At 49.4% G+C, this 21,610-nt stretch overlaps 6 protein-coding genes and 1 non-coding gene across 7 annotated transcripts; 3 read left to right on the top strand and 4 right to left on the bottom strand.

Moving 5' to 3' along the window:
* Positions 1–165: 165 nt before the first annotated feature.
* On the bottom strand, positions 166–2,629 carry JR316_0012973 (uncharacterized protein; the record flags this gene model as incomplete). The annotated part of the gene is made up of 6 exons (XM_047898589.1): positions 166–804; positions 866–1,044; positions 1,108–1,816; positions 1,875–1,958; positions 2,008–2,079; positions 2,141–2,629. The coding sequence occupies 6 exons, from the start codon at positions 2,627–2,629 to the stop codon at positions 166–168; spliced, it is 2,172 nt and encodes a 723-aa protein (XP_047742137.1).
* A 689-nt stretch (positions 2,630–3,318) lies between these two features.
* JR316_0012972 (uncharacterized protein) lies at positions 3,319–8,068 on the top strand (the record flags this gene model as incomplete). The annotated part of the gene is made up of 5 exons (XM_047898588.1): positions 3,319–3,585; positions 3,640–3,856; positions 3,924–4,846; positions 4,901–6,535; positions 6,659–8,068. 5 exons carry the CDS (start codon positions 3,319–3,321, stop codon positions 8,066–8,068), a joined length of 4,452 nt encoding a protein of 1,483 aa, XP_047742136.1.
* A 443-nt stretch (positions 8,069–8,511) lies between these two features.
* JR316_0012971 (COP9 signalosome complex subunit 1) lies at positions 8,512–10,582 on the bottom strand (the record flags this gene model as incomplete). The annotated part of the gene is made up of 8 exons (XM_047898587.1): positions 8,512–8,596; positions 8,671–8,780; positions 8,854–9,072; positions 9,127–9,327; positions 9,416–9,721; positions 9,797–9,931; positions 10,007–10,329; positions 10,450–10,582. 8 exons carry the CDS (start codon positions 10,580–10,582, stop codon positions 8,512–8,514), a joined length of 1,512 nt encoding a protein of 503 aa, XP_047742135.1.
* Positions 10,583–10,906: 324 nt separating this feature from the next.
* Positions 10,907–12,727, bottom strand: JR316_0012970 (Ribosome biogenesis protein NOP53; the record flags this gene model as incomplete). Its single annotated transcript, XM_047898586.1, has 7 exons — positions 10,907–10,970; positions 11,032–11,108; positions 11,167–11,421; positions 11,484–11,864; positions 11,947–12,296; positions 12,359–12,423; positions 12,489–12,727. 7 exons carry the CDS (start codon positions 12,725–12,727, stop codon positions 10,907–10,909), a joined length of 1,431 nt encoding a protein of 476 aa, XP_047742134.1.
* Positions 12,728–13,025: 298 nt separating this feature from the next.
* JR316_0012969 lies at positions 13,026–13,110 on the top strand. Its single transcript has one exon. It is a non-coding gene; the product is annotated as a tRNA-Ala (tRNA).
* Positions 13,111–18,113: 5,003 nt separating this feature from the next.
* On the top strand, positions 18,114–18,562 carry JR316_0012968 (uncharacterized protein; the record flags this gene model as incomplete). The annotated part of the gene is made up of 2 exons (XM_047898585.1): positions 18,114–18,372; positions 18,426–18,562. 2 exons carry the CDS (start codon positions 18,114–18,116, stop codon positions 18,560–18,562), a joined length of 396 nt encoding a protein of 131 aa, XP_047742133.1.
* A 464-nt stretch (positions 18,563–19,026) lies between these two features.
* JR316_0012967 (Autophagy-related protein 18h) lies at positions 19,027–21,509 on the bottom strand (the record flags this gene model as incomplete). Its single annotated transcript, XM_047898584.1, has 4 exons — positions 19,027–19,083; positions 19,153–20,793; positions 20,854–21,373; positions 21,433–21,509. 4 exons carry the CDS (start codon positions 21,507–21,509, stop codon positions 19,027–19,029), a joined length of 2,295 nt encoding a protein of 764 aa, XP_047742132.1.
* Positions 21,510–21,610: the final 101 nt, after the last annotated feature.

Here is a 21,610-nt window from a genome sequence, read left to right as displayed (position 1 = left end):
TTAAGTTTTAGGGACCATGGCGAGACCTCTTAGTACCTTTCTTGGATCATCCTCCACCACGGTTGAAATTTTCTTCAGGTCTTCGTTTTCAGGTCTTCGTTTTGCCTTAACTTTAGAGGGGCGGAACAGATACTCCCTCGGAGGAATTGTTGCATATGTCGAGGGCTATGGAGCCGGGGTTTCTGGAGCTGCATTAGCTGGGGTCTCGGTTTGAGTGGATAGAGTAGGCTCAGGGAAAGGGAGCACGTATTCACGCCAGGTCTTAGGCTCCATATTCTGAATGGATGCAAGAAATTTACCGAAGTTGACATGAACTCTCGCGTACGAGGCATGATCGTATATTTGTTCCTTGCGCTCGCGGTTGGTATAAAATGACAGTAAAACGTCTTTGTTGCGCTGCAGACGGTCGACCAGATCTTTCAGATGATTGGGCGTGAAATTCATAATCTGTTGTTTGATGGAACCGCGAACGAAGCATCTGCTTCGCTCTTTCGACAAAACAAGCAAGTTTTGAAAGACACCGGAGATCCACCGGTTGGCTTGTTCTTTGTCAAGAATGCGACCTTCCCAGTATTCGTTGGGTTGAATAAAGACGCGAGAAACAATGAGATAGAGAATGAGCCACCAAACCGACTCTAAATCGTGTTGGAAGTTATGAGTGACAATGTCATCTTCTGCAGGAGCTGCAGGAACGCGGCTGTCGCTGGCGTCCTCGTAATCAGAATCATATTCGGGGTGCTCAAATCCTTTATAATAAAAGTAGTCTTTGTTGAGAATCTCCACAGGCATGAAAAAAGGCGTGCCCTGGTAGCAAGATATTAGATTTGCAAAGCCGGATCTTACTTCTATTGCTTGAAACGCTTACAGTTGTCGGATCAGCAACAGCTTCGTCAGGACGCTGGAACGGCCTCGCATATTCAAGGTCCATGAGCTTGGCCTGCCAAACCGTGGATTGCGATTGAGATCCTTGTTTTTGGCAGGCTAAAATATTGCCGTCGCTGATATCTCGGTGAACCCAACCAGCACAGTACATTAGTTGCAGCGCTGTAATTACAGGACGAAAAATAAGTATTGGGCTATAGAGCGTGGCCATTCGTAAATACTGACCGATATGAATGTCCTGGATGACATCGAGCGCATCTCCAAGTGTTGGCAGTGATTTTATGGGCAGACAAATCTCCTCAAACACAACGCGATACTGCTTCCTCGGCACATAATATTGCTCAACATCAGATTTTCTGTGTGTTTGATTTGCTTGGTCATAGATTCTCATAGGGTCGAAAAGGCCGCGTATGCGGCGCGATTCAGGTGCGATTACTTTTGACCTTTGACCTTCATAGTCGTCTGCGATAGTGAGGAAAAGTCTTCGATAGTCTCTGGATCGAATAAGCTCCCTTCGCTCCTCCCAGATGATTTTAAGGTCAGGATGCTCAGGCGCCTCCTCGTCGCCAAATTTGTTGATCGCTTTGAAAATTGCCTCTTGAATTTGCCGTTCCGTTTGAACAGTATGGTCAATCCAGACATCCTTCAGGACCTGCAGGCTGCCCGGCATTGCTTTTCCAGTAGTTGGATTATAACGTTCAACGGTCCATACTCGAGGCATTCGACAAGTGATATTGTTGGACCGGTAGCCGGAGAGCACTTTCACAGTACGATAGAATCGAGAATCATCTGCATCGTTAGAGTTTGGCTTGGAATGGCGAATTCGAAAGATATATTGGCCATCGACTTGGCGTTCCACCAATGGATCGTATCCAAGCTGCTCCTCAGTTGCGAAGAGGAAAAACATAAAGATTTTGATGAGTCTTTCAGGATCCTGTGGAGTTTTTCGTTCAGCGTTCAGCCTTTGGGTAGGATAAAGTGTGAATGCATACCTTGACAAAGCTGAATGGTTGAGAAACTGCGGAGTGGGACCGACAATGAAACCAGAGAACTACCTGGTCTGCGTCAAAAGTCATCTACATTCGAATGAGAACAGATAATGCATGAAAATATATTGAGACGCACTCCATATGTAAACATGCGCCGGACATCGTCGTTCATGATCTGAGCATTGGCGGAAAGCACCGTGTCTATATTCTACGGATTTGTGAGGCTTGAGTCAGCGAGTACAGTTAATAGCTTGGAGAAACAGACTTACATCGAGTCGCTGTTCATCATTGTTGACCTTGACTTTTTGTTCAATGGGTACAGCCGTTGCCCAGGTACTGAAGGAATTATCCTGATTGGATGCGAAACATGCGTCGACTTGATTTGATTCATGTGTGTCAGAGGTGATAGAGGAGTGTAGGATATTTCGGTAGTTGAATTTATTGCGTATGGGGGTCGGCCCTGCGAGGCCGGGCTGGTGCTGGTACACATAATTGCCAATGTGTTTAGCGATACTGGCCAACGGTGCATAAACTTCCATTTCATTTTCCTTGCCTATGCTGTTATTGGCAATAAAATGGGTGTCGGGGAACTCAGAAAATACAAGTTGAGACTGGTTCATGGATGCCACGCCCAATGGCATTAGATGCTTCTGTATGCATCTCGTAACATTGTTTTTGTCTGGCACAAAAGCAAAGTAATGCGACATAAAGTCATCGATGCTGCAAGTAACAAACTCTCCGTCCATTTCGTAAGCCATGGCAGGGCACAAACTGCGTACCCAGTTATGTCGTGCGAGGTGTCAGTGAGGGACTGAAAAGAGTCAGAAATACAGAAATATATACATATCATGGGCAATTAGGAAAGACTCACTCGCGTCGCCGACTGAGAGAAATAGTTGAAAGTCGCGTAATAATCAAGAAATAGAGTGCCCTTACGGCAAAGCGACGTGATTAATTAGTAGGAGAAGGCACTAGTAGAAGGACAAGAACAACTCATTGGTTAGTATGAATTAAGTTGAGAAAATGTGAGACTCAGCTCACAATATATACAGGACCTGGAGCACCCAGGAGTGCACCTACAACCAACGTGAAGCTCAAGTGTTGGTTTGCGTTAAGCGAGACGTGCCTCAGACCGTGAGAATAACTTATTTGATGTGATGCGAGCACGTGGTCGTTCAACCTCGCGCGTTCTCATTTTTGATTGTTGTTGAATTGCTCTCCAAATTCAACCAGCTTCTTCCCCCACCACCGCCGACCGCGATTGGTCTCTTAAACCTCCAAAGAGCGTATATCTCAGCCGACGAAGCTCTATAGGGCTCATCTTTACGCCCTATCTCGATCCCCAAACTTCGCTTGCAGAGGGGTATCAACCTCTTCAAACTGTTTGCAACTTGCTGTGATTATCACGCACAGGCCGGGAAACGATATCAGGAACTAAATCTCGGAAATGGATACGACGGGATTTAGCCAAGTTGGACGCTACGGCACGCTTAGCTTGCTCAAAAAGCAGAACGCGACGGCAGCTCCACCAGCAGGAGTGGAGTCTGATGGCAAACCAAAGGACATGGCATCAAGCCCACCGCCACAAGTTATAACATCTTTTGGGATCGATTCCGCCAATCTGACCTTTGGGAGCTCTTTACAATGCGATGTTAGGTTGTATTACCCCACAGTGGACGCTGTACATTGCAGGCTCATCAACGAGGATGGAAAGGTGCGTTGCATTGTTTGCGGTGATCGTTGAAAGTTGCCGATACCGTTCACCAAGGCATTCCTTGTCGTACAAGGCAAGGCAGGTGCTTTTGTTGACGGCGCATGGGTATACCCCAGCACGTCATCGTCGTCTTCGAGCAGTGCCTCAGCAGAGACACAACAAACAATCACTCCACTAGTCAACAACTCTGAGTTTGAGATTCACAGCAAACGTTTCCGATTTACATACCCACCTAAAGACGTACGCAAAGTTCTTCTAGCCACTCCAGTTGGTATGTGTTCGTTGGCAATGTCGGAGCAATGTGGCATTTCGTTGAAATTCGCGTTGGTTTTATTTAGCTCAGAGAAATCGTACCCTACGCTTGTCCATGATTCAATCGGCACAGGTGTTTAGCCCCCGACCTTCAAAGGACCCTAGAGAGAATCTCAAAATCCTACAAAGTCCCATTAAGACCAGCATCTTCGGTGTCGGCAGCACCCTCGACGCCAACGGATGGGATCGCAGCACAAGCCCAAACAAGCCAAGAGCTGTCTCACCACTCAAATTCGGCATCGGACCAGATGACAATGACTCCAGCGACGAAGAATCTGACGACGAAGATGTCCAAAACGATGCTGAGGGCGAACCCGAGGAAGACCATATTGTGCTTGTACACACAAACCATCCTCGTGTTGTGGAAGAAGACCGCGACCTCGTTATCTTGGAGGACGTTCCCCTGCATTTGGTTCTACCCTCCCCTTCAGTCTATGCCGCAGGAACACCTAGCAAGCCTGTACGGGCAGGCCCACCCGGGACACCAACTCCAGTAATAGCACAACCTGTTCCTCATCTCGTTCAACCCCAGCCGCCACGCACGCCACCACGTCGTAAATCTCTGGGAGGCACAGCACTCCATCGTGCCGTCTTGATAAGATCTGCACAGCGGGCAGTGTGGAGGGCCGAAAAGGAAAGAGAGGAAGAGGAAGAAGAGATGGAGGTCTTGGACGCTGTCGTTGCCCCAGGAGGCAAGCGGAACGACGACGATCTAGCTATGGATGATGATAGCAGCGAAGAAGGAGAGGAAGAAGAGAATGCACAAGATGTTGAGATGCGCAATGTGAGCGACGATAGTGACAGTCTTGATATGGACACCGACTCTGCGGAAGAAATGGAGGAGGATGATACGGAGAAGGATGAGAAAGAAGAGAAAGAAGAGGATAAGCCTCTCTGGAAGAAAGGTCTTGAGCGCATCATTCCTTGGCCCTTCAGTGCTAAGAAAGATGTATGTTTATTTTGTCCGGGGTCTTTGCTAAAATTAAACTGATTCAATTTATAGGGTGAGGAACAAGAAGAAAAGGCAGAAGAACATCAGCCTGATGTAGAAGCCGCGGAGGACGAACGCACGGAAGAGGAAGAAGAAGAGCATGATGAGGTTCCATCTCTACCACTAGCACCCCAACCTCGGGCTCAACAAACTCCCATACGGAGGGTTCTAGGATCTTTCATGACCCCGCAGGCGCGTCCGCCTGTGCAGCTACAGAGAAAGACTATTTTCCCCTCCACAACTACTACCACATCCAATGCATCAGAAGCTGCTGGGTCCGCACCGGCGGTTACAGCTGCGCCCGCACCAGTAGCTGCCCCAGCCCCAGGTCCAGGAAGGTATTCTCTGGGCGGCGGCGAAGCGCGTCGTGTTGTTGTCCAACAACCATGGCGCGTCAAGGACCTAGTCGTCCCACCCATCGTCGCCCCTGCCTCATCCACACCCACCAGCACGCGTGCAATGGACCCTCCAAGTACACCAAACGCTGGAACACCCACAGCCGAACTCCCTGCAACTTCGTCAAGGATCACTTCTGCCCGTCCTTCCATTACAGCAGAGGAGCGCAAGGCGATCCAGGAGAGGCGGCGCAGCGCTGTGCGCGAAGTGCGCGAGGACAGTTTCTGGAAGGACGGTGCGCCTGGTATGAGCCCCTCAAAGTCTCGTCCTGGAGCAGTGGCGGCTCCTGGCTCGTCACCTACGAAAGCGCCGCCGGGCTTGGGGCTCGGCAGGCCCTCATCCTCTGGTATAACTACAACAGCGACTCCCAGGAGAGGTGTACTTGGCTCGCCTACCAAGGGCCGTTCGCTGGGCTACGCCATCCCCGAAGCGGAGGCGGACGAAGGGCATTCTATATTCCTCGACAAACCTTCCGATCCTAGCTCTAATGGCAAAAGTGATCCTACGCGTACCGCTAGCAAAGAAATTGACGACGAAGCCGAAACAACGACTGGTCTGTTCGAGCGCATGCGCGAGACGGTGGAAGATATGAAACGCCGACGTAGCATCGCGACGCTCTCGACTCCACGGACTACCTTATTGGATGGCGAAGGCACAGGCCCCACGCCTGCTCCTGGCTCTGCGTGGCGAGAATCTGTTGTTCGCGAGAGCGTCAAGAAACTTGACTTCACCAAGATAACACCTGCTCAGCCGAGAAAAGGAAACGGATTACTTGCTGGATCTTCGTCCGCTATTCCCTCAACCTCTGCGAGTGCTGAGGCCGAGGCTACGCCAACAGCGAGAGCTCAGGCCGAATCTTCATCATTATCGATCTTTACAAAACTGATGGAGGAGAAAGAGGATGAAGCAATAGCTACAGAAGGTGAACCTGAGCAATTCACTCTCCTTCGCCCTGGAGCTCGAGCATCTTTATCATTGTCTCCTGCCAAACGCTACGAAGTCGACGCAACTGCACCAACAGTGAGAGTTAAGAAAGAAAAGAAGGAAGAAGAGGTTGATGTAGTGATGCAGAGTGTTCCCACTGTTGTTGTCGAGCCTGTTGAAGATGCGGAACAATCTCCCATTGAATCAGAAGAGGCTGAACCGGAGACTAGAACTCGTGGAAGAACCAGGGGTCGACCAAGGTTACTGAGAGCACCTAAAGCTCGGGAAGAAGCCACCGATGATCAAGCTGATCAGGATGAACAAGAGGTACGCCATTCTTTCACCGAAATCATTTTTTACTTTTTCAAAATATCCACTTTATCGTTTTTGTTCGATCTTCTTTTCCTTTATCGCACCTCAATGTCTAACATACACTTCCTTCACACTCAGGATTCTGTTGTGCCCAAATCCAAGTCATCAACCAAACCACCTTCAAGCAGCAAACCTCCTTCATCATCCAAGCCTCGATCAAGAACGGCGAAATCTAAATCGCCAGCACCTCAGTCTCTCGAGCCAGAAGCTTCCGGCTCTGGCCCACATAGACATCGTTCGAAAACTCCTCAACCTCGTTCTGCAGACACCGAAGAAATGGATACGACGCCTGACGCAGATAGCGCCGAGCAGTCAGCAACACGTTCTGCAGCCAGGCGGACGACAACCCGGAGGGGCACTGCTGAGCCGGAGGAGCCTGTCGCGAGACGCTCGACTCGTAGAGGTACCGCTGAGCCTGAAGAACCTGTTGGTACTGCGGCCCCCGCGAAACGTGCTACTAGGAGAGGAACAGCTGAACCGGAAGAGCCTGCTGACGTGGCTGTTCCTTCGAAGAGGAAAGGCAAACGAACTGAATCTGAAACTGAGCCAGAAGAAATTGAGGTTGAACAAGAGGCTGATGAAGAAGTTGCTGAGAAGGTTAAGCCTACGCCTAGACGGGGCCGGAAACCCCGCGTCATTGCTACTCCGGTGCCTACTGCTATCCAGGAAGAAGATGAAGCAGAGGAAGCTCCCGCACCACCGCCAACAGCCAAGAGAGGTCGCCCGAGAAAAGTCGCTGAACCTACTCCTGTACCGGTAACACGGACAGCTCAAGACGACGAAGATGAGTTCGACTCATATGAAGTTGCGGCTCCCACTGCTGCCGCACCAGCGGCTTCAACGACTGCTAAGAAAGCTAGCAAGATTCCAGGGCGCATTCCTGCACTCGCCCGAGGCAGGAAGGCAGCCGAGGCAACCCCTACTGTGCATCCCGAGCCCGAAGTCGAAGAGGAGACAGAAGAGCCGGTGCCATTAGCAGCCACTCGCGGCGGAAGAGGTGCTCGTGCCAACACCCTCAAGACACCCGCTGCATCCGAGTCTCGAAAAGCCAAAACACCAGCGAGCAATCCTACGGCCAGCAACACCAACCCCGCTGCGGCTATCGGGACAGCCAACAGAATCCGTGGCCGGCCTAAGACGCCTGCCTCTGCGCCTGCCGCCGCCACCACGTCTGCTTCCGCTGGTGATGGGGAAGAGAAGGAGAACGCGCGCACTAGCAATGGGAAGTCGGGGTCCGGGTCGTTGGATGCGAGCGATGACGAACCTGTTGTTACCAAGGTCAGAGTGTCTAGGAAAACCGGAGCCGCAGCGACGGCTGGGTCTGGCAGAACTACGAAAACTGCTGGTGTCACCAAGAGCACGGGCAAGACGAAGCCCAAGGCCGAGCAGAACGACGAAGATGACCGACTGGGAGCTGAGACGAGTGTGCCTGCTGCAGGTAAACCAAAGACCACGAGGATCATGCGCACGAGGACCAAGACTGGCTAATGGCAGGTCACGTCAGAAAGGACACGAGGAACAGAAACAGAATTATTTATATATACACTAATGAAAATGGAATCAATTTCTCAGTTTTTCACTCTCATTTTTTCTCTCATTCAACCCTTTTACACGACTTTTTCATTCCTTCTTGTTTTATGATGTATCATGATGTATATATGTACCCACGCTAAGGAAATTGGAATATAACTTATCTCTGGGTTCTCAACTTCTCATGCTCGATGCACAACTTCAGCGACTGGATGTTTGAAACAAAGTTGGGTCGTGTATAGACAGTCTCTTGTGGACTCCCAACAATTGATATGATTGCGCCTACAGTTAACACAGCAAATGGGACGGAAACAAAAAGAAAAGAAAGATATGGTACAATGCATGAAACAAAAGTTGAAAGCAAGCATGAAAATTGGCCGACTAGCTAGATCGATTTTTTTTCACTCTCCACCAGCGTAAAAATCAGTCAAGACACCCGACTGATTGGCCCCTTTTGGAGGTTTGACGATGAGGTCTGCTTGTTGTCTGTAGTAGATACATAAATGAACGTGATTCACAGGAAGATATATGCAGTTTGTGAAAGAAGGAAAGGAACGTACAATCGCATGCGAAGCAGCAGCTTTCTATTTGCGGCCTGCATATCGGTGCCGGCCTTGATAGCGCGAGCAAAGAGCTCATCCCGATAATCTGTCTTCTTTGCTTTCAAGATCTATGCCAAAAAAAAAAAACAAATTTTAAAAATTTATCCACATCCAAATGCAGAAGATGAAAGCCAAACGCACCTTATTTTGACTGTCCACTCGGCCCTGGATATCTCCTGCCTGGATGAGATTGACAACGTGCTGCTCGACCTCCTCGACGGTCCACCCAAAGGCAGCGCTCATCCGTTCCAGTTTAATCGTCGCGAAGGGCTGGAAGTAGAGCACTAGAGCCCTGTTGCGGATCGCGGTTGCAAGGTCATTGATATGTGGCGAGAGGTGAATGTCAATTCCATGCCGAGTCTGTGCGATAGATTAAATCCTAAAGTTTTTTTAAAAAAGAAAAAGAAAACATACAGAGTACCGGTTAAGCAGCTCGAGTACCGTTTTGAAGTTGCTGTTCATGTACGCCTCGATGAGCTCGCGGATGTAAGGTTCCTGTTCAATGTATGCGCTAAATGTTACGTTTTCCAACACTCTCGCTTTTATTGTCGACCGCGGGAACGTGGCCAGTGCACATAGTGTGCCATAGATCGCAATATCACCGGGCGCGATGAGCTATGAAAAAGACAGTTTAATAAGTAATCATTACTATCGAAAAAAATAGCAACGATTGGGTAATCGTGATAACAATGCGTATACACACCTGTCCAATCCAATGCCCAAGGTCTTTCGCGGGTCCAACTTTCAAAAATGCATTCGCAGCCTTCTCATAAGACCCCTGGCCGAGGTGCGACAGCGCCGTCGCAAAGTCGAGTTTGGCCTGCACTGCGTCCCTCTCGTTCTTTCCTCCTGTCTTCTTCATCGCCTGCGCAATTGCGGCGGGATTACCGGACGAGTTGGCTGTAGCGGCCGTAGCAGAGGCCGAGGCTGCTGTAGCTGCGTCCAGCGCTGCATCTGCTTTGAAGACGTAGGTTGTGATATGAGCGTAGTTCCTTTGTTCGATTAGGAGCTGTAAACGTGAACATAAGCGTATATTGATATTAGTGTTATCGGAATATGTATGAGGCCTGAGGGGGGACGTTACCTCGAGGATCGACATGCACATATCGAGGACGTGATGGCTCGTCGTGCAGAACTCGCGCGATTTGGTGTAGTGCTTCAGCGCCGTACCAAAGTCGCCTATCGAGCGATAGAAATTGCCCAGATCGCGATGCGCCATCTACACAAATTCAGCATTGTTTATGTTAAGTATTGGATAGACTCTACAACAGAGTAAGAAAGCATAGACACTCACTCTGATGCTCTCCTTGATCATATTATTGCTATACGTCTTGAGCTCAACCTCCAGCTTTACCCGATCCGCCTGGTTCTCCGCCGTCACGTCGTCCACCCACTTCGTATCGAGCTCAGCGAGGTCCATCGTATTCGGTAAACTAATGTCAAGGCCCCCGTCCGATGCAGCAGCGTTCGCCGTCTGCTCGTACGCCTGCAAGAGATGCTGGTACAAAGACGGATCGCGCGAGCGGTGTATGCGTTTCACACATAGCGAGAAGGCTTCTGGGGCGATGGATGGGCAGAGTACGATTATGAACACGAGCCGGTCGATCGCTGTACGGCCTGTGTGGTTTGTTCAAATGAAAGTGTGGAAAGTAATGAACAAGATCAAGAATAAAGGGCGCCTTTAGCGTTACAATCTTTCACATAAATAAGTGAGCTATAGGATTAGCCAGTTCTCACCTGAGTAGTTCGCGATATAACTATCCAGATCAAACGGATGCGCTTCATCCACAGGTAGGAACATAGGTCTATGAACCTTTGATGATGAAGTGCCATCTTGAGGCTGGATTTCTTCTATGGTGTCTACGTCCATCATATTTTCAGAATATTATATAGGTATTCGCGTCTGTGGCGGATATCCAGGAAGAATTCAGGAGACGGGCGATAGTGGCGATGGGAGTGATGTTACAAAGTGCAGAGGTTCTGGTTAGATGTGATAATAACCCTAACCCTATGATGTCTGCACAATGATGCGATTGTGCAGCCCTCAATCGGAGATTTCGAAATGTTGGACGCAAGACGCAACCTCATACCAAGCTCAGTATATATGAAATGAAGAAGAAAAGAGCATAAATGTAAAAAGAAACTACTCAGAGGTCTCAAAGGGGATGGAAAAATCAATGAGTCTTGTAATAGTCTACTCGAATCTTTTCCATGCGTGCTTTTCGTACTCAATGATCCTGTTCCTACGTTTCTTAGGTCTACAATGGATATGATACAATCAGGAAAACTGAATGAATGTGAATATAAAGATACACGTACATCACAGGAACTCTGGGTTCAATCAATGCTCGCTGTTGCAAACTCTGGAATCGATCATGGAAAAGACTTCCTTCAGGCTACATTGTAGAACAATCAGTAAACGTCAAGCAAAAACGAATAACCATTAAAAAATACCTTCAGTCCTCTCAGATTCTCACTCAAATCTTCTCCAAGTTGTACTTCTACCCGACCTTCGGGGACCTTGTGCTTCCCGAGTTTCTGCCCTGCCAACCCTTGCGTCTTGAGCTTCTCCTCGGCTGCAAGGCGTTTGGCTTCCCGCTCTGCCTCGCGCGCGGCAGCCTCGCGTGCGTTAGATCGGCGCAGCGATTTGGCTTCGTTTATAGCAGTGAGCATACGTTTACGCTGTGCACGCAGCGCTAGAGCACGTTGCTGAAGAAAGGAAAAGAAAAATTATTTAGAATACCACAAGAGGATAATTGGAAAATGCGAACCTCTGCGAGCACGCGCGCAGCTTTTCTTCTCTGCGCTTTTGTTTTCCTCTCAGGCACCTTTTTCGTCTTCAGTCCCTCCCCTCCGTCCTGATTTTCTTCTTCTTGCTCGCCGTCATCCATATCTACATCTCCAATCTCCTGCACCTTCATCCCAGGGGCGACACCTTCCTCTCTGGCCTCCGCGGTCACTTTTGCGCTGTCCATCTTATTCTTCACCTCAGCCATCTTCTCCAACTTTTCAAGGTGTTTCAACTCGATTGCAGCGGCCTTTTCTAGCAATTCTTGGTGTGCATCTGCCGGTGGGTTGTATGATGTCCCTTGATGGGGCTGCACGATGGCGGGAATCGAGATCAGGTCTTTGGTTTTTTTTGTCGTGGGGGGCTAGAAATCCGGTATTGTATAAGCATAAAGACTATAGTGATACAGAACGGAAATTTTTAAAAATTAAAGGCAAGAAACTCACCTTAACCTTCGGCTTGTACACCGTCTCCATCCCATCCTTCATCGCCTCCTCCGGCACCTCTTCAGGTGCCCACGCATCGTATGTCCCACTCTTTTTCACTGCTTCGCTGAGATCAACAACACCGCTACCATCCTTGTACTCAGATGGGTCGAGCACGCTATTGAACGGGCCTTTCCTCGGCCTTTTCGCAATGCGCAGAAGCCTCTCTTTTTCTTCACGGGACAGCGCAGATTTCCGCTTCGAAGAGGAAGAGGTGGTGCGGGAGAAGACGGCGGGCACAGCGGAGCGCTGTGCGAGAATTTTGGTGGACGTAAGTTGGGCGGTGGAGAACTTGGGGAGGATGTGTCGGACTGGAGCGACCTCTCATTAGCATACTTGATACATTTTGAAACCTGAATATGAAAACACACACCTTTATCGTCGCCTTTCACATCAGTGAAAAACAATTCGCCATCTTTCATCTGCCCAATCGTCGTTCTAAAATCGTCACATAAAATTCGAACATGATTCTCATACAGAAACAAGAAAAAAAGTCAACGTACCCAGTAACCCTCTCCTCCGCCCTCAACTCCTCCATCGTCGCCTCAACATCCGTAATGTCCACATTCTTCCGCCATGCCTTCTTGCCCTTCCTGCTCGACTGGTTCAGCTGAGACGGGGCCCCGATCGCCGATTTTGAAGGCTTCGCCTTGGATTTAGTGGTAGTTGAAGATGAGGTCTTTTTGGTGGCGGCCTCTGAGGATGAAGGCGACACTTTTGATTTCCCTTTTGAAGTTGCCATGGTTGTATAGGGTTTTGTGTTTTGGGTGATTAAGACGGGAAATTAGAGCTCCAAGTTCGTAGTTGGGGTAGTGTACAACAGAATAAAACCAATACAATCGGTTAAAGAGTGGGAAGATTTAGATTCACAGTCGACAGAGGGTGAATAAGAAAAATATTGCCCTCAAACCAAAGAGACTTGAAGGGAGTCAAGAAAATCAAAGACCAAGGAGACGCAAAGAAAATAAATGAGTGACCACATTCCGCCATTCGACTACTGCTCTCGGAACATCAGGACTCTTTATCAATCATACTCATACGGGCTCTTGGCACAGGGGTAGCGCGCATGCTTTGCATCTATTCGATACATGCATGAGGTCGTGGGTTCAAATCCCACAGTGTCCAATTCTTTTGTCATTTGATTTTTTAAGTTTGTATCCGCAATGTTGGCTTTTTAAGACTTGTGACACGCCTCTGGATTGGCTCCATGCAAAGCCAGAATGATATTTATTGTTGTACAATGGTCTATGGAGTCGCGTTTGCGGCCAGAGAATATCTTCTTGACTCCTCATGATGCACTAATACGCTCTCCTCGCCCAGAAACTTCGAGGGGAAGTCAACAGGATCCAAAAAAAAAAGAAGACAAGAGACAGCAATACAGAACTAACAAAGAGAGGGTGTGTCAGGGGCCGTGGAGAAGGTAGACGTAGATAGACGAATGGAAGGGAGGATGGGGGATGGGGCGTGTGATGAGTGTACTTTGCATGCATACAAGGTTATCAAAGTGCAAAATCGCGAAAAAAAAACTAGCTAAAAAGAACAAGTCCGTCTCCCGCTCTTTCTCTCTGTGGGTCCACCAGCCACCCGCCGACGAAGGCACTATGTATATGTGTATGTATGTATGTATGTATGAATGTATAGAAATTATAATAATATGTTACCGATGCTCGCCTCCTGCCGACTGTGACTCTCCTCGTTGTGTCGTTGTTGCGTGTGTCCTTTTTTGTTGTGGGGCGCTCTGCCGTTCGCGTTTGAGGGTTGGATGCGTGTATATCTAGGAATTCGTTACGTCGAGAATATGCCAATAATCTTGAACGGTGGGACGCCCTGTCCCTCCTCGCCCATAAGCTGGCACTCGACGTAATGTGAGCCGCGAGAGACGTAGTGGTCGATAATATACAATCTATCATCGAAATATAAGTTTTCCTTTTCACAGAACATTAGGGGAAGAAATGAAGAGAAAGACACTCACGTAGGTGTCGGCTCTCCTACGTCTGCTGCGTTCTCAATGACCCTTGCTCCGCCATAGTTATCATCGACCCAACATTCTACAGAGCTACCCTCGCCGATATCCTTCGCCGGCTCCCTGAGATAGTAGACACCAATATCACCTGCGCCAACCTGGATCGGGATCCTAAGTTTGCTCGTGGGAAGGGTTGAGTACCAATAATGCGCCGCGTTCTGGAGTGCCTGGCCACCCGTATTAGCAGGGTGGTATGCAAACCATCCTGACCCATAAAACAAAGAAGGTGGGAGGGGGTTGATCAGATCATTCGCAGACACACAGTACGGCGCGACCTCTTCATATGGCCGCCCACTATTCGGGCGCGTGTTGATCCTCCCAGCAGGAACGCGCAGCAGGGCATGCTTCGCCAGCGCCTCCTTCGCCGCCTCAATCTTAGCGCGGTTCGCATCCGCCGCCGCAGCAGCTGCAGCTGCAGCCTGGCCCTCTTTACTCCCATCCGGCTCCGGGACGCCCTTCCTCTGACCCATCCCCCCAAACAGCGCCAGCCCATCACCACCCGCGCCGCCTTCACCTCCCGAAGTATACACCGGCGCTGCATCGAATGACGCCCCATGCGCCACATCCCATGCGGTGCAGATCTGGTTCTGCATGTACGCCACCAGCACATCCGTGATGAGGTCGTGCCCCGCGACGCTCGCGAGAATCGGGTCTTCGTAGTACTTGTTCACCGAGTTCGGGTCGCGCATGTAGTCTGGGAACACAGCAGACTTGATCGAGATGTGCGGGAGGTCATAGAACTGCGCGACGATGGAGTGCCAGTGGTCTGGGCCTGCATAGCCATGCGTTTGGTGCACCTGGGGCGAGAAGTGTCCGAGGAGCAGCACGGCGGGCTGGTCGGGGCGGATGAGGATGGAGCGCACAAGGGTTTCGAAGTGTTCCATCATCTCTTGGCCACTGTTGACAGATGCATAATGCATGAATGAATACGCGGATGGATAACATGAATACAATCGGAAAGAGCAGTCAATCAGCATTTGAATCACGGAAAGATGAATGAAAGGCGAGCAAGCGCCACGTACGGCGGGTCGTCGGTGTCAAGCTCGATGATGACGAGGTCCGTGACGTCCGGCAAATGGTGCGAATGGCAAAATCCAAAGTATCCAGAGTTTGTCTTGCGCATCGCGCCGTTCGTCAGTTCGGACGCGGGGTGCGGGAACACAGAGTTCCACCACTGGAAGAACTTGGATGGGTAGCATTTTGGCGAGATAGGGTCATTGCCAGCGCCGTGGCATGCAGATACTGCGAGTGATAAGGCACAATGGCGAGTATACGTGTCAGCGAGGTTACTATTCAAGGTAGCATAGAGAGCAAAGACTCACTTGATCCCCCGAGAACGCTGATAGTAACGGGATGTCCTGCCAGCGCTTGGTTGAGCACCCGCTGGATTCTTCCCCCGCTCCCCAAATGCAGCCTGCTTTTCGACAATGTCAATGCGCCATACTTCATCCCCAGCTCATCCCCGGGCCCATAGTTTGGACAAAACGCAAAAGGATTCGGGCCCGCCTCTGTTGCATTGAAGTAGTTCTTCGGCTTCAAATCCGCATTTGAGTAATTCTGCTGGTGCGGTGCTGCACTCAGGGACGGCCAAATGAGGCGGGTGAATGTGATGATGCAAACGAGCAGTAGTAGGAGGGCCCAGATGCGGTTCGTCACGCCCAGTGAGCGCTGCGAGAGCCGCGAGGCTTTCTCAGAGTCGGAACCCATAGAGTGTGAGGAGAGAAGGTGGTCTTGGACTGGCGGCGATATGTGTGCCTGCCCTCTTGTTGTGCGTCGTTGCATGCGACTGCTTTTGCCTGCTGGCGGAGTCCCGGAAAATGTTTATTTTGTTAAAAAAGGAGAGAAATGGACAGCGCCTTGAATGAATGTAATGCAGGTTCGTGAACAACGTATGAATGTAATTCCCTCTCATTTTTGCTCTTTCCTTTTTTGAGCTACTTTTCAGGGGTTACTTTCCCACATGCGCCGCAAGTGACTGTAAGTATCAAAGACGCATGATCAAAGGGAAACAACCACTGTTTCAGCAGAGGGACCTCTGGATTCCAACAAAATTTCAAGTGTTCGTATATGCTCTGAAAATAACATATATCTCACCTCAATTATCGTGGAGATCAATAATGTCAACGCCTGACATGTAACGGTTGCGTCACTTCGCCGATGAATTTGTTGGCATGACTGGGAGCTTGAGCGCCGGTTACCGACTACCATGGATAATGCATCATGGCATGAATGTTTTTCTGTCTGAAAAAATCACCGTTTCTACCACGTATAACTCAACAGACTCTTGGAGATGAAAAACATAAGCTCAGACTGAATATACGCAAAGCTATGGAAGGTAAGATAGAACGAAATAATACTAGTCAGCTGGATTGGAGAAAGGCAAACGCAAAGGTCTGTTAAGCCTTCAAGCTTCAATGTTCAAACGTTCATGTTCGGCCTGTGTCGGGCGGCAATCCTCCAAAGGCTCTTGGGGGATCGACGAACTGAATTACAATATTCAAAGTCCGAACGAAAATAATTGTCCGAGCGCTTGTTGAGCGCTTCACAGTATTCTCATCCACTCACATGTGCGCTTTGCCTTCCCATCAATATTCTTCCTAATTTATGCCTGCATAAGGGGGGTTTATTTATTCAGAGTTTAATTACTGCCTCTGACCTAAAATATCTCGCATTTGGAAATCGTAGACTAAAATGAAGTAAAATCATCAAATAACCTTGAAATAACCCAAGTCGAGTGTGAAATAACTCCAAACAATTTTCTTATCGGATTTCATAGTTATCGAGTATTGTTTTCATCTCCTTCATCACCATGTTAACCATCCCATCCCAAGAAATGTCGTCCAGACACGCCACACCAGACCCGAAAAGTAAAAACGCTTATTACACCCTTTGATACCCACATTGCATAAACTCACTCAATCATTTGGCAGGAGTTCAATGAAGTACTAGTCCTCTCGTTTGACGGATTGATTTGTTGGAATCACCTAATAGATGTTATCTTGAAGTAGTGGGTTACCCTCTATTCCGTTTTTATAATCACAATGAAATTCTTGAGGCTTACAAGCAATTCATGATTGTCCACCTCCGGAACCAAGTTTGTCTAAAGCATACGGAATCCTCGACTTCTAAGATTCTAGCGCGCCACTGGTTCTATATATGATAAGTTATACTTACTGCAGCTTCTCTAAGCCGATTAAGAGCTGCTTTTTATATAGTTTTGTTACAACTTGTCAAAGCTGAACCCGGCGAACATCTCGCTAAGCACTGAGAAACGAGTCGCAATATCCTTGCCCTTTCCCCATAGCTCAGGCTGCAAGTGGTGCGTGAACTTTTCAAATTTAATTTTTGGATACACGACCATTCTCATATGGTTACCGAATCCAACATTCACTCAGGAAGCCATTATATATATACACTGTGGGACTCCGGAACATCAAAATATACTGAGGGAACGGCAATTACTCCGTTTGTACACTAAAACATGCTGTTGAAAATTACAATGACAAATTTCACAATGATAATCATTGATCTAATCATCTTTCCCCATGCTGAAAGTTGAAACATGATCGCTTGGCGTTTTGGAACCAGTAAGAATAGCTGATATGACGAAAAGAAGATATTTTGGTGTGAATGAAAAAATTATTATTAGTACTGTAGCAATACATCAGATTTTCTCGGAAACTAAACGGTACTTAGTGGAGTATTGGATACACTGTTAGCTAGATAGCTATATTTAGTGCGCTTTCGATACTACATATTTAGGTGCGCTTCAAATCAGCAAATTTAGGTGCGCGTGATACAGGTAATTTTACATATGTAAGTAACAAAAATGGGCGCTAAGAAAAACCGTAAGATGACGCTTCAGACAGGTAGAGTAAATGAAAGAGATGTGCTCTAGTACATGGCCTTCGAGAGCTCGAAGTCGCTGGGTGAGCGCGAGAACCGATTCGTTTGTCAACGTTTGGTAAGAGCCCTACAAAACCCTGCTCACCTGCACAGCATCCACATACAGATCTCTTCTCCAAACCTCCACCTCCCTCACAACCTCCCTCAAACCAACTCCTTCAACCGCTCTTATCATCCTAATTTTCTCACTCAACTGATCATGCCCGATTTGCACATCCCCGTGGACAAAGCGACGCACTACTTCAACCTCCTGATGGTAGTCCCAATCTTCATTGGCGGGATATTGTGCATCGTCCTAACGTTCCTCGGCGACATTATGGCCCCTATCGAGAAAGCCCGCGACTGGCTCTACAACCGATGCCAGAAAATTCTACCGGAGAAGATCAGAGAAAATTTGTACGAGCGGTTGAGGGATAGGAGATTGAGAAGGAACGTCGAGACGGGTTCACATGTAGACGGTGCGTCTGCTTTGATATTCTCTAACAAAATCAAGTTGCTAACTCCTCTACAGAGTCGTCGGTGCACGTTGAGGACCACAGCAACAGACAATCACCCACTAGCTCGGTCCCACGTTTTCGACAAAACCGCCGCGCCCATTTGCGCTCACTACTCCCCACCACTTATCCCGTGGACCCATACGACGCGTAAGGCCCGTTTGCGACGAAACTACCGCGCCCATTCGCGTCCATTACTCCCCAACACTTATCCCGTGGACCCATACAACACATAGGGCCCTTCATTACTTAGCCTGTCCCAACAACGCAGCCTCAGCACATCGTACCGTCCTTTGTGCACGCGTCGCTAATGAAGAACGAGTTTCTCTTTCGACGTAATACCGTACCTCATTCATTTCTTGTATTTCTTGTTTGGACATGGTAGTATCCTATTCTTCCTTCATGCTCTCGTATTGCTTTCTGCTTTCGTATTCTTGTAAATAAATTCCTGTGTAGTTTATCTTACCAGCCATTTGTACTATTCTACGATATTTTTTCTTGATAAATATGTCATTGTGATTAAATGTCCTAGCATGACCTGCTGTAGGACCTGAAATAAGCTGGACTAAACGTCATTCCTCACTCACTCAACACTCGTCACATCCCGAAAACTTCTCGTTATTTGATGGATGGCGGTACTGTAGTGTAGGGCGGATCAAGAAGCATGACGAGCGGCTACGAGTCGCTCATAGTCAAGGCTGAAAAATACTGCCTGCACGGTATAAAGGAAAGAACAAAACTCACAATCACATCCACATTTCTAACCCTCCCCTCCATGTGGCTTCGTAAATCAGTCTCTCCGCCGTAGGGGTTCGTCGCGAACACATGAACAGTCCTATTTCGAGTACCAACCGCAACCCACCTGCTGTCTTTCGCCCAATACACACCCTCCACCACAGCAGACGTGCGTCCGCGATACAAGTCATACACCTGCGCAGCACGCGGGCCATGTGGTGTCTCCTGCAAACCAGTTTCCTCCACCAATTCTGACGATGTGTTCCTTTCTCCTAGACGCACGACGGATGGCACGGGGCGGAGCCTGAATACTTTGACACGGTGCCCGTCGCGCGTGATCACGCCCACGCTTGTCCCATCTTGCGCGAAGCAGAGACCTGCAACGGGCTGGCTGCGCGACGCATTGAATTCATCGATCTTCATAGGGGTCCGGATTGGGCGCATGTCGTCGACAAGTTCGTCATTATAGACAACGTCGACGTCGTGTATGTTCTTCACAGTGCTCTCCAGATCGAGTCCAGATCTATCTACCCCGCTAGAGTTGGAGTCCAGGAGCGGTGCTAAATCCAGCACCGTCACATAATGCCCATGTTCAACCACGCCCGTCGTATGTGGTGCGACGGCATGCGAACTGACATACGACGAGAACGACGGAACACTTCCAACAGCAGCTGGCGCGTTGGCGGAGTACCTGCGCTCACGCAAAGCTTGCGCAGCCGCAGAATCATCCACATCCTCCGCATTATCCGGTGCACTTCTCGAGATGTACCTCCCATTCCCTCCTCCACTAACACTTCCGCCCGCCCGCCCTGCACCAACAGGTGTACCCTGCCTGACTGGCACACCACCTCCCACGCCAGCGCCCACCCGGCTACGCGCAGCATCCACCGCCATACCACCCAAAAACCGCATACCACTCACCACGCTCTCTCCGACCCTCAGCGCAGCATGCCCCACCTCCGCCTGTGTGCGCGGGATACTTGCCCCAATCCCACTTATAGCGCTTAACCCGAAGGGCGCGGACGACGATGACGCGCTGGACGGTGCGTTCGAGTGTACAGACGCTGATGACGATGACGAGAGCCTGCGAGAGGCTTTGCTAATACCTGAAGTGATACCGGTACCGACACCGAGGAAGGATGACGGAGAAGGGGACGAGCCGACGCCACCAACACCCCCTGGAGACATAGAGCCGGCATCTCCTCCACTAGCCCCCGTGCTGCGCCCAGGGACGGGCGATGCATACGCCAGGAGTCTTCCAGACAGGGCAAACACGGGAGAGGGGTACACTACTGGCACAGAGGCTGATCCATCAGCTTGCTCAGCATTTCCACTAGGATTGACAGAAGCAGGCGTGCTACTGCGGCTCCCAGGAGCATACAGCGCGTTCGAGGCAATGGACAATGAGAGGCCCGATGAAAAGGCGCCTGTTCTGGACTTTCCGGTTGCTGCGTCTGCATGCACGCTGGGAGGTCCTCCTGTGGCGGTGTTGATACCTGCTACATCCACATTCATTTCTGAGCCATGTGGGGTAGGAGGAGGTAAGCGCGGGGGCCTTGTGAACGCTTCCAGGGACGTTGAGTGGATAGTGTGAAGCCTCCGGAATGTCGCGGACGAAAGAATATGTAGTGTTGGTGGGCTCTTCGTGCTCTAGACAAAGCAAAGAAAATCAACAAACTCAAAGAGAATAAAGAAGAAGTAGTAACTTACAAGGACTACGAAATCCTTGCTAACATCAAAAGTACCCGCACGACTCCCAAAATCAGGAACCCCAGAGAGCGGTACATGCTTCACCACCCGATGTGTCCGAAGCGAATACACCACAAATACCACTTCCGTCACAGACTCAACTCCCGCATTACCATCCTCTTCCGCCGCCTCCGCTTCAAGTAACACACCAAGCAACGGCCTCTCATCCTCAAACACGTCCTTGTCGCGCGTCGCAGCCTTCGCTCGCCGGCTGGTAGCGGGAAGGATAACCGCATGTGCAACGCGGATCGTAAAACCGTCTCTTCCCGACCCTATCCTACCACCGACACCATGACCGGCAACCTGGCCCTTTACTGTACCCATCGGTTCCCTACCAAGAGCGAAAAGCGCACTCCACTGCGTCTGCGTGCCAGAAGGAGCAGAAGCATCGAATCGCAGCCGTACGACCTCCCTAATAGCTTTCAGATCATACGTATCCCATATCTGCAGGGCCGACGGATAGGCGACTACGAGGACCCGTCTAAAGATTTAAAAAAGCATTAGCGAGGAAGAAAGAAAAATAAAATAAAATAGTTATACCGATCGTTGAGCACATCCCACCTCACCCACACAATCCCGTCGTCTCGCACACGCACCACACCTTGGGGTCGGACCATAGAAGATCACACATAGGCCCTTCACGTGGAACCTCCTGCACTCGATCGATGGATGATGAGAGACCACCGTGTAGACAGAATATCTAGGGCATGAGAGTCAG

Source organism: Psilocybe cubensis, chromosome 13, assembly GCF_017499595.1.
Source record: "Psilocybe cubensis strain MGC-MH-2018 chromosome 13, whole genome shotgun sequence".
In the NCBI taxonomy this organism is placed as follows: Eukaryota; Fungi; Basidiomycota; class Agaricomycetes; order Agaricales; family Agrocybaceae; genus Psilocybe; species Psilocybe cubensis.
This window is presented reverse-complemented; position numbering and strand designations above follow the sequence as displayed.